This window comes from Propithecus coquereli, unplaced genomic scaffold, assembly GCF_000956105.1.
Source record: "Propithecus coquereli isolate 6110/MARCELLA unplaced genomic scaffold, Pcoq_1.0 Scaffold21, whole genome shotgun sequence".
Taxonomy (NCBI): domain Eukaryota; kingdom Metazoa; phylum Chordata; class Mammalia; order Primates; family Indriidae; genus Propithecus; species Propithecus coquereli.
Window position 1 is genome coordinate 5,843,463 of NW_012146078.1, and position 12,743 is coordinate 5,856,205.

Sequence of the window (12,743 nt, forward strand, 5' to 3'; positions counted from 1 at the left end):
GTTTAAACCCAGGAGCCAAAAAGTACATATCCTGTGTATCTAGCCAATATATATGACAGCATCATTCCACAATAGTGACTTAAATATATTGAGGCATTTTTTGTATATGGTTTCCCACTGAACATTTACATAATCCCTCAAAATAATTGGCTTTTGTTGCAAGAAAACTGCTTACCTGGAAATGTTCAGGAAGTATAATTCCTCTATGGATCTATAATCATGGTTCTGTAAGCTCTTTTGGGACTTTCACAAGACATTGGAACATTTAATTGAAAATGATTGAGTGCCCAAAACACCACAGATGCCTATGCCCAGCCTAAACAACAGCAGTGGAGATTACTGAGAGTCAGCTTCTTGTTTCGAAAACAAAACCAAATATATTCCGTCTCATTTCCAATATAACCACTTGTGTGTTTCCAGAAAGTCAATGTGTGATTAAATTTTGAAGCCATAAAATGGAAGCAAAAGACCATATGGGCTTCAGAAAAGAAACTCACATGGAAAAAACAGCACATGGACATATTTTTTAATTATGAAACTTGAGAAATAATTTCTCAATATTACACATTTGAAAGTATTGTAGAAAAAAACTACTTTACCTTTAACTTTTAATTAATAAGTTGAAATGATTTTGTATCTCTCTAGATATCAGAACACAAAGTAAAAAAAAAATCTAAATACCATGTAACCTTTATTATCCAAGGACTGCTGATATAAAAGTATCTACATGATAAGGAGATGATTATTATGTTTATCCTACTAATAATTTTGGTGGTATATTAAATATAGCATTTAATAAGAAAGTCATAGTCTTGAAGAGTATTTTCTTCTAACTTCCTGTTTATTTTATTTGTTCCTAAGGCTTTCCATTGTATACCATTGTGTTGATATTATATTTGCACTATTTCTTTGTAGTGTTAATCTGCAGCCTTTGTCTTCTAAAAGTTATACAAAATTAAGAATGTAATATAATCTGTTTCTAAAAAACAAATATATGTAACAATTGTATAATTATTGATTTAATTATAAAATCTAGACAGGAATATTTAGGTCTGTTTAGAAACTCTTTAAATAATAGTTAGATATGCTAACACAGTTTTGAGCCGGCATAACTGGTATTTTTTACACTTATTTGACTGAAATATGGACTTTCCTAGCAGTTTGTAAGAACTCTCTAATTCTTGCCAATTTCACTGAGTTATGGTGAAAAATCACACTGACAGGAGAACGGCAAATATTGGGTAAACAAGAAAATATCAACATCAGTGTTGTTAATATAAAACAAAAGCTTGTTTATAATCCCAATTCTACCATTTATTAGCTGTGTGACTGGGAAGGGTTATATAACCTCCGCAAGACTTCTTTTCCTCATTTACAAAACAGAAATGATTAAATAGCTTTTATAAACCTTTTACAACATGGTAGTCGTGTGGTTTAAATAGGACAATTATGCATAAGAGAGCTTGAAAAACTATACATCACAGACCTTATATTCTTAAGCAGTCATGAGCTGTATCATCTACTTAGCCTGGGTACTTTAATGCTTTCCAGATCTCTTGCATTTGCTCTTTGTCAAAACTTGCTAACTGATTGGACAGATCATGCAGACAGAAAACCAACATTGGACTTAATCTGCACTGTAGATGGGAGCTAATATGGACCTAATAGATATGTACAGAACCTTTTATCCAACAGCTGCAGAATACACAGTCTTCCCCTGAACTCATGGATCATGCTCAAGGATGGACCGTATGTTAGGCCACAAAAGAAGTCTTAAAAAATTTAAAAAAAATTGAAATCATACCAAGTATTCTCTCTGACCACATGGAATAAAACTAGAAATCAATAGCAAAGGGAACACAGGAAACTATCAAAACAAATGAAATTAAACAACATGCTCCTCAATGAAGAGATTAAGAAGGAAATAAAAAAATTCCTTGAAACAAGTGAGAATGAAAACGCAACATATCAAAACCTGTGGGATACAACACAAGCAATAATAAGAGGAAAATTTACAGCAATAAGTGCCTACATCAAAAAAGTAGACAAGCTTCAAATAAACAACCTAATGATACATCTCAAAGAACTAGAAAAATAAGAGCAAACCAAAATCAAAATTAGTAGAAGAAAAGAAATTATAAAGATTAGAGCAGAAATAAATGAAATTGAAACAAAAACAGAATTAAAAAGATCAAAGAAATGAAAAATCAGTTTTTTGAAAAGATAAACAAAATTGACAAACCTTTAGCTACAGTAAGAAAAAAAGAGAGACGATCCAAATAAATAAAATTGAAGATGAAAAAAGAGATATTACAACTGATGCTGCAGAAATCCGAAGGATCATTAGAGACTACTGTGAGCAACTATATGCTGACAAACTGGAAAACCTAGAAGAAATGGAAAAATTCCTAGACATATACAACCTTCCAAGATAAACGAGGAAGAAATCCACAAGCTGAATAAACCAATAATAACTAATGTGATAAAAGCAATAATAAAAAGTCGTCCATCAAATAAAATCCCAGGACCCAATGGCTTCATTGCTGAATTCTACCAAGAATTCAAGGAACTCATGCCGACCTCACTCGAACTATTCAAAAAAAAAAAAAAAAAAAAACAGGAGGAAGGACTACTCTCAAACTCATTCTATGAGGCTTATATCACCCTCATACCAAAAATTAGACAAAGATGCAACAACAAAAGAACACTACAGGCCAATATCTCTGATGAACATAGATGCAAAAATCCTCAACAAAATACTAGCAAACTGAATTCAACAATACATCAGAAAGATTATTCATCATGATAAAGTGGGATTCATCCCAGGGATGCAAGAATAGTTCAACATATGCATATCAATCAATGTGATTCATCATATCAACAGAATAACGGGAAGAAGAATCATATGGTCATTTCAATTGATGCTGAAAAAGCATTTGATACAATTCAACATCCCTTCATGATAAAAACTCTCAAAAAACTGGGTATAGAATGAATTTACCTCAACATAAAAAAAGCTATATATGACAAACCCACAGCTAGTATCATACTGAATGGGGATAAACTGAAAACCTTTCCTGTTAAGATGTAGAACAAGACAAGGATGCACACTTTCACCGCTGTTATTTCACACAGTGCTGGAAGTTCTAGCTAGAGCAATCAGACAAGAGAAAGAAGCAAAGGGCACCCAAGTTAGAAAGGAAGAAGTCAAATTATCCTTGTTTGCAGATGATCTTATATCTAGAGAAAACTAAAGTCTGCACAAATAAACTATTAGAACGGATAAATTCAGTAAAGTTGCAGGATGCAAAATCAACATACAAAAATCAGTAGCATTTCTATATGCCGGGCGCAAACCATCTGAACAAGAAACCAAGAAAGTAATCCCATTTACAATAGCTATAAGTAAAATAAAATACCTAGGAATAAACATAACTAAACAAGTAAAAGGTCTCTATAACAAAAACTGTGAAACACTGATGAAAGAAATTGAAGAGGACACAAAAAATGGAAATATATTCCATGCTCGTGGATTGGAAGAAATCAGTATTCCTAAAATGTCCATACTACCCAAACCAATCTATAGATTCGATGTAATCCCCGTCAAAATACCAACGACATTCCTCACAGAAATAGAAAAAAATAATCCTAATTTTTTTTTTTTTTGAGATAGGGTCTTGCTCTGTTGTCTGGGCTAGAGTGCATTGGCATTATCATAGCTCACTGCAGCCTCAAACTCCTAGGCTTGAGCAATTCTCCAGTCTCAGCTTCCCAAGTAGCTGGAACTATAGGCATGCACACCAGATCCCACTAATTTTTCTATTTTTTTTGCAGAGACTAGGTTTCACTCTTGCTCAGGCTGATCTCAAACTACTGGGCTCAAGTAATCCTCCCACTTTAGCCTCCCAAAGTGCTAGAATTATAGGCATGAACCAACACGCCCTGCCAAAAATAATCCTAAAATTTATATGGAACTACAGAAGACCCAAAATAGCCAAAGTTATATTCCTGAGCAAAAAGAATATAACTGGAAGAATCACACTATCTGACTTCAAATTACAGACCTGTAGGAATTAAAGGAGCATGGTACTGATGTAAAAACCAACACAGGGACTAATGGGACAGAATAGAGAACCCAGAAATAAATCCACACATCTACAGCAAACTTATCTTTGACAAAAGCACCAAGTATATACAGTGGGGAAAGGACAGTCTCTTCAATATATGGTGCTGGGAAAACTGGATATACATATGCAGAAGAATGAAACTTGTATATTTCTCACCATATACAAAAATCAATCAAAACGGATAAAGTCTTAAATCAAAGACCTGAGACTGTGAAACTACTAAAAGGAAACACTGGGGAAACACTTCAGTATATTGATCTGGGCAATAACTTCTTAAGTAATATCTCCAAAGCACAGGGAACCAAAGCAAAATTGGACAAATGAGATCACATACAACTTCTGCACAGCAACAGGAACAATTAACAAAGTGAAGAGACAACCCACAGAATGAGAGAAAATATTTTCAAACTACCCATCTGACAAGGGATTAATAACTAGAATATCTAAGGAGCTTTAATTACTCAATAGGAAAAAATCAAATACTCTAGTTAAAAAATGGGCAAAGGATCTGAATAGGCATTTCTCAAAAGAAGACATACAAGTGGCCAAGAGGTATATGAAAAAATGCTCAACATCATTAGTCATCTGAGAAATGTAAATCAAAGCTATAATGAGATATCATCTCACCCCAGTTAAAATGGCTTTTATCAAAAAGATAGGCAATAACAAAAGCTGTCAAGGATGTGGAGAAAGAGGAAACCTCATACATTGTTGATGGGAATGCAAATTAGTGCAACCACTATGGAAAACAGTATGGAGGTTCCTCAAAAAACTAAAAGTAGTGACCGGGCACCGTGGCTCATGCCTGTAATCCTAGCACACTGGGAGGCAGAGGCAGGTGGATCATTTGAGCTCAGGAGTTCGAGATCAGCCTGAGCAAAAGCGAGACCCCAGCCTCTACTAAATATAGAAAGAAACTACTTGGACAACTAAAAATCTATATAGAAAAAATTAGCCAGGCATGGTGGTGCATGCCTGTAGTCCCAGCTACTTGGGAGGCTGAGGCAGAAGGATCGCTTGAGCCCAGAAGTTTGAGGTTGCTGTGCGCTAGGCTGACGCCACAGCACTCGAGCCCAGACAAAAGAGTGAGACTCTGTCTCCAAAAAAAAAAAAAGTAGAACTATTGTATGGCTCAGGAATCCCACTGCTGGTTATGTATTCAAAGGAGGGGAATTCAGTATATTGAAGATATATCTGCACTCTCATGTTTATTTCAGCACTTTTAACAATAGCCAAAATTTGGAATCAACCTAAGTGTCCCCCAGAGATGAATGGATATAGAAATTGTGGTGAATATACACAATGGAATATTATATAGCCACAGAAAATAATGAAATCCTACCATTTGCAACAACATAGATGGAACTGGAAAACATTATGTTAAGTGTAATAAGCCAAGCCTAGAAAGACAAATCTCACATGTTTTAACTCATACAGTTAGACACAAGGAACAATATTTGGCAGAGCAACAAAGTGACTAATCAACAATAAGTTAGAGTATACTCTAAAATAACTAAAAAAGTAGAATCGGAATGTTCCTAACTCAAAGTAATGATAAATGTCTGATGGATATCCCAATTACCCTGATTTAATTAATTCATGTTGTATAACTGTATCAAAACATCACGCATACCTTAGAAAGATATACAACTATTATGTACCCATAATAATTAAACATAATAAAAAAAAAAACCTGCTAACTGGTTAGTTAGTCCCTTTTCCTCCTAACAGGACTATTCCAGAGTGTACTTTTCCTACTTTTAGGGAACTAGAACTCATTCTTTACCCCTTCTAGTCCTTTCAACTTGATCTAAAACTTTCTCTATCTTAACACTAAGGTAAACTGTGAAGGGGCTGTTCTTGTGGCTCAGGATTTTCTAGTCTCCCATTTCTAACTATTTTAGATTTTAGCCCAGCTAAGGGTCATGTCTCTGCCTCTCTTCTCTGCAAATTATTATTATTATTATTATTTAACCTCAAACAAAATAACCAAATTGTTTTATCAGTTTTTCCATGACTTCCATGACTTCAGTCTGGGTTCACTTGCTGATCAAACTTGCTTTTGAAAGTCTCATTCCACTGTCCTGAAATGTGTTTATTCTGCTCAGAGCGTTGAATTCCAGTACCTGGGAAGATATTGAGATAACTTTTCCCAGAGTTGCTCTCATACCCCAATATCAGTACGTACATTAAATATATAATTAAGACTTCTGAGTATGAAATTTGGTAAGATATACTATATGTAACTCCTTGACCAAATAATTTATCATCATCAACATGACTATTATTACAAAATTACTTAGAGGAAAACATTTCATATATAGTGTCATAATTTCTTTGGTAGATACTATGTTCTTTCTTGATAAAAAATACTTGGTGTATGAGAAACTATGGATTATGGACTTTGGTGTCACAATGATGAGTCAATGTAGGTGCATTGATTGTAACAAAAGTAATATTCCGGTATGGGATGTTGACAAGGAAGGAGCCTGTGAGTCTGTCGGGACAGGGGTTACATGGGAAGTCTATGTACTTTTTGTTCAACTTTGCAGTGAGCCTAAAACTGCTATAAGTAAAGTTTATCAATTAAAAAAAGGAAAAAAATACTTGGTATGGTTAAGTGACTTGCTCAGGAATACTCAAGCCATGGATATGCACAGATTTATAATTCAAATCTGGTTCCACATTCTCTTTTCACTGTACCACAAAAACTTTTGTGCCTCAAAGTGTAACAACCTAGTCATTCTATTTGAACATAAACGTAGAACTTGATGATTAATTAGATGGCTTTCTATTTAGTAGAAGAAAGGGAAATATTCTGTAATAACATCTACTTTGCATTAGATCAAATCATGTGAAATTGCTATTATATTGAATCAATATCCTTATTTTAAAATTCATATTTTATCCTATTTTGGTAAACAACATTTCACTCTGGTGATAACTTGCTTTCTTTAACTCCTGGTTTGTCTTGTTATTTCCTCTGACTGTAATTGAATTGTATAATATTAATATATTAATATTAATATAATTGTATAATATTAATAATTTGTAAATAACTTGTGATTTGTAAAAAGATACATGTTAGACTGAGCAACCAGAGTTGATATAAGACTGTTTTGCCTTAATTTTGGTCTGTTTAAAAAAAAAATCTCTGTTATGCTCATAAGACAGTACATTAATAGGTATGTATCAGATCCCTTCAATTCTTGGTCATTTCCAAAATGGATGTGTAATTGTTCCTCTAAAACACCTCACTCATTGCTATAGGATATGTGATCCGTCTTCCTAAAGATTAAAATCTTTCTTCTTATATAGAGTAGGGATGTTATATGCTATCCGATTATGTGCACTAGATTTATGCCAAGAACAAAAGAAAAATTGTGGTTACAGAAAATAAAACAGTAAGTACAACAGAAACATTGTGCTTAATACATAGAAAAATGTATTGATACTTATAATTATTTTCTTTCATAGAATAAGTGTCAAATATTTATTTATTGCACTGAAAATGTCCTAGTGCTTTTTTGAAGTGAATTTACAAAGCATTAAACATTTGATTAAAATGAATGATGATTCATTAGCTCCAGCATGTGGGGGGCAACCTCACGCCATTTAAGTTCATGACTTTAGTGTAATAAAAAGGTTTCGTATTGTTTTGTTCCCCTCCACTTTTATAAATGGAGAATGCTGCCTCCTGAAAGCTGTCTGGGAATTCAGCCAAAGAAGAAAGAGGGTTGCAAAAACTCTGGGGACTTGAAAGAAAAATGGCTGGCATTAGCTTGGTCCTCACTTTAAACTAAAATTAAAACAATAGACAGACATGTACAGTAATCTCTCTTTTAAGGAAAGAATAGGATGCTTCTATGGTAGTGTCAAGTGGAACAATTTGGTCCTGGCCCAAGCTATGCAGCTGTTCCACAGGAAAATGGCAAAAGGCTTCAGTCCAAAGCAGGCAAATAAGGCATGATTGTTCATAAACAGTCACTGGGGCCCTCACATTTAGAACAAGAAAAACAACATTAGCACACAGGAGGGCAGGTTAGAAACAGGAGGCTCAGCACAACTTGAGCCATACTCTCAGGTTGTGAATTACTCACAAGATAGTGGTGTGATTTTGTCTGCTACCAACATACCTAATTACCATGAATAACTCATTCTTCAGGAAATTATATATTGGTCAAAAACTTTTAAAAAAATAAGGTTTGATCATGAATTAAAGATATTATTTAACTCAGGTACAGGATGGAGTAGAATCGCATAGCCATTATCCATTTCTGTTTCTTACCTCCACATTAGAGGTGGATCAGGTAAGTGGTAAAAATAATAACACTTAAGTGTTTGGGGAGCCAAGCAAAAGCAAAGCCATAGCATTGCTTCTCAGTGGTGCTAAAGTAACAAAATGGAGAATCAGGTACAATAGCTGCAAAGTAATGGAGTGGAAATTCGACAGTGATTACCAGATTAAAATGGGCAATTCTAACCTGCCCATTGGATGCATCACACAGTTCACTTTTACTCCCACTCTTTTGATCCTATCTTAACATACAAAAGGCTCCTTATTATGTTTTTAAATTATATTTTATTTTAAAACTTGTATTTCACATAGTTTTTTCTCATCCCTCTTCCACTTTTCATGATTCATTTTCTGAAATGAATGATCTTCCCATTACTGCTTTTCTTAACTTCTCCACCACCTACTAACTCCCTGATTAATCCATTTCAATTTGCCTTCCGTTCTCTTTGCTCTAGTGAGACTTTTTCTTTAGTATCAGTAAGATTTCATCCAATGATTTCTTTTCAGTATTCCCTTGCTTTTTGTCCTATTTGCCTCATCTGGCACTGTTGGAGATAGGATATAAACTAGAGAGAGGCTAGAAGTTAGATTGTCTCTAAAGAGATTAATGTTTTCATTTAATGAAAATGATAGTTACTTTGAAAATGTAGAGGAGTTAATTTCAAGATGTTTAGGAAGAATAAAAGAGAAACAACTGTCTAAAGAAAGGCAGAAATCAAAGAAGTTGACTATAACTTTAACATCAATAGTCTGGCAGTCTACAGGGAAAGAAAATGATAAAGGGAAAGTTGGCAATGGGGATATAATACAAGAGAATAAGTTAATATACATTTACTTGTGGACCATAGCATATAGAATGTAACATTGGGACCTATAAAAATAAAGATAAAATATAATGATCATTTTTTAACCGTCTTGAAGCTTATGAGTTAATTGCCAAAAGATACAATATTAAATATAGTTTTTTGAAAAAATATATAACTATGAACTGGTGCTAAAAATGATCAGTTTGGTAAAAATTTGGCACACGTTTCCAGAAAGAGTATAAATATAGAAGAAAGCCTGAAACAGGAGGATGGCAACAGTAAAATGTATCATGAGACAAGCCAGTTGTTCACCCTGAAGCACCCAGAGGTTCAACGTCAGTGGTGAAAATTACTGTCAGGCTCAACCTAGTTTTTCAAAAATAACTTTGGCTACCATAAGTAGCAATTTACATTCATCAATGTAAGCAGCAGCAAATAATTGAAAGAATGGAAGCTTTGGATAGGACTGAACTGAATTCAAATTCTGACTCACCCATTTTAAATATGGATGAATAAGGAAAATTTCATTAACATTTTTATATCTTAGTTTTCTTTAAAATAGGGAGACTCTCACTTATCTTCGTGCAAAGCTATATTAATCAGGATCCTTCTGAGAAAGATAATCTTTTTTGAATTTCCTAAACTTCCAAACATTAGTGTTCTTAAATAAAATAAATGTGATTATTGTGCTTCTCATTCATTTGTAGTGCAGAGGATTATAATATATCCAAGCTTATTCCCTGGGAATTGAAACAAGACCCACAATAAGGCACATCTATTCAACCATATCTGAGGTGCGTGATATGAACTACTTAAATATGTAATTACATAACCTTATAATGTAATTATTCTTCCAAATAATATGATGTCTCTACTATTGGAAGTAGACAGAACCAAAGAGCAGATCATTGTAATACAATTGGATGTTACTTGAGCATGTATGTATTTATTTCCAGCATTTTATAAATCATGTTTCCTACCTTCACCTCATTTAAATGTATAAATTATACACATATTTGAAATGTACGCATAACTACTTTTTGATAAACCTTAGAAAGAAAACATTAAAAATAATCTCTAGAAAATAATTACTGGAAGAGAGAATAGTTTTAAAGTATCAGAACTGTGGTAAAGAAGGTGTGGATTCACTTAGTATAGTAAACAATATAGTGGCGTACAATTGAAGAAGTTAAAATGTCAGGCGTCTATCTCACAATTCTTTTAGACAAATTCTTCACGGGATAATTCAAAATGTACACTTAAATAATTTAAATATTTTTGGAAGCAAAATTTTAGTAATTTAACTTGATTTGTACGGAAGCAATTCCATATAGTTATATTACAGAAAATGATTAAATTCTTCTTTATTAATATTTAAACAAAACGCAAATCACTTGGAAGCTTTTAAAAAAGCAAGTAAAGTACATAAAGCAAGGCCTGGAGTACCATATTAAAATGATCATATTGCTTTCAAATAGTACTTAAATAATCCATATTTGAATAATCCATATTTAAATTTTCCTTAAAAATAGGTATTCTTTGAGTGAGTTGTTTATAAACACGAATGTCAAAAAGTAAAGTTTTCGAGTTGAAGTGACATTAGTGCACATGTATTCTAATAACAAAATCACTTTGCAATTGCAAACATTGAGCTTGAGACTTTTCATTCACATCACCTTCATGCATGTCACATTCACCAATTATGTCTCATTGGCTGCTACATAAGAAATATAGACTTGATTTCTCTTATTATGAAAATGATTCCTCATGTAACTTTGAAACTTTGGCATATTTTGGGGATGCTTCAACATTTTCAAAGTTTCTCCTGGGAGAACTAAGTTCAGCAATGTGCAGCTTTTATCAATCTGATGATGTAAACAGTGGCTGATTAAACCTACGCTCCTTTCAGGTTGAAATATCTTATTGGGGAAAAAAAAAGAAAAAGAAATCACAGCTGGAAACCTTCCCAGAAACTTCACTAGATGACAAAGTAAAAACCAATCTTCCATAGACATTTAATGAAGACATGGTTCAGGGGTTTTTCTGTTCTAGAGATCACTTTGCCCACCAAGAAAAGACAAAAACAATGGATTTCTACAGTTAAAGCCTATGATCAAAGCAGGATAGAAGAAGAAGTAAAAAATTTTATTGCTCGTTAATTCACTTACAGTGGTTTTCCTTTGGATTCACAAGTCAAAATTAAAGGCTGTCCTTCTTGTGGAAAAGGAGTGGATGGTATAATCTTAACTGATGGTGTATCTGGGAAAAAAAGGAATAATTAGAAAGGTCATTAAACACATGTAAAACTATATATTTAATCATGGCGCATAATGCTGTTTATTCAGTATTTTTTACATATTTCTTATAATTGTATATAGTTATACAGGATTTCTTAGATTTGGTGAAACAGAGTGTGTGATTTTAAGAAACTTATCAGCCTCTCCATGCAAAGCTAACAACAATATCTGAATATCTTATGAGCACCACTGTTGTGTTATTTCTGAAATCTGAATTTAAAAGTGAAATTGCAAAAAGTGGTTCAGATGAATATCAAGCATTTCATACAATTGTTTCTTCAACTATTTATAGATGGCTATGAATGCTATTATTATGGGCTGAATTCATTTGAATAACACCACATTTATTATTGCTGGAATACGAGGGATTCACAATAAGGAACCCCCAGGATGGATGAACTCAAGATCAACTACTGCCTCAACAACTATTATGCAGAATCTTTTTGAAAATGCAGTAATGCAGCACCGAGCACGCGCGTAGTACAGTTAGCAAGTCACTTCAAATAGCTATTTATAATATTACTAAAAGTTAACACTATGTTATAGATGCTACAACATAACTGATAGAAAATTATTTATTTCCATTGAACAATAAAATCATCCCTAGTGAAAGAGCACTCAAGAATACTTTAAGACATTTATATGTATAACTTGTATGACATGTAATATTTTTTAATCAATACAAAGATACACATTTCATAGAAGAAATGAAAAACAAGCTTAAAATAAGAGACAATATAAACACAACCATTTCTTTATGGGACTTTTCTAGTCCTGGCATTGTCTGGCCCACAGTCAACATGGAATTGCCTTCTCTCTCCTTTTATCTCCACATTCTCTACAGTACACAAAACATGTTCTGAACTCTCCAGATAGTCACAATTATTCTCTCCCTTCCCTTAGTTGTAATAGAAGAACTGAACTGCCCTGGTGTTATATTCACTCTCTGATTTTGGGGAGCCAGTGAAATAAATAACAATCAATTGTGTAATTTTCAGGTTGTTTATCTCATTTAAGAAAAATAATATTATATTTAGATTTGTCATATACAGAACAATAAATTTTGATCCTGTGGAAGACTTTATATCATACTTTAAAATTATTTGTGCTTTTCAAATGTATTCTTTCCCAATTCTTCAAACAAGACAATATATTTAACATAATTAAAAATGATATTTTGGGGCCGGGCGCGGTGGCTCACGCCTGTAATCCTAGC

General features: G+C 33.3%; 1 protein-coding gene across 1 annotated transcript in view; it reads right to left on the reverse strand.

The window, feature by feature from the left end:
* Positions 1-12,743, reverse strand: part of CADM2 (cell adhesion molecule 2) — a 400,219-nt gene that overhangs the window by 125,413 nt on the left and 262,063 nt on the right. Inside the window, exon 5 of the mRNA XM_012644321.1 lies at positions 11,399-11,489. Within this exon, the coding sequence (XP_012499775.1) occupies positions 11,399-11,489 (91 nt within the window). The remainder of the gene's footprint in view (positions 1-11,398; positions 11,490-12,743) is intronic.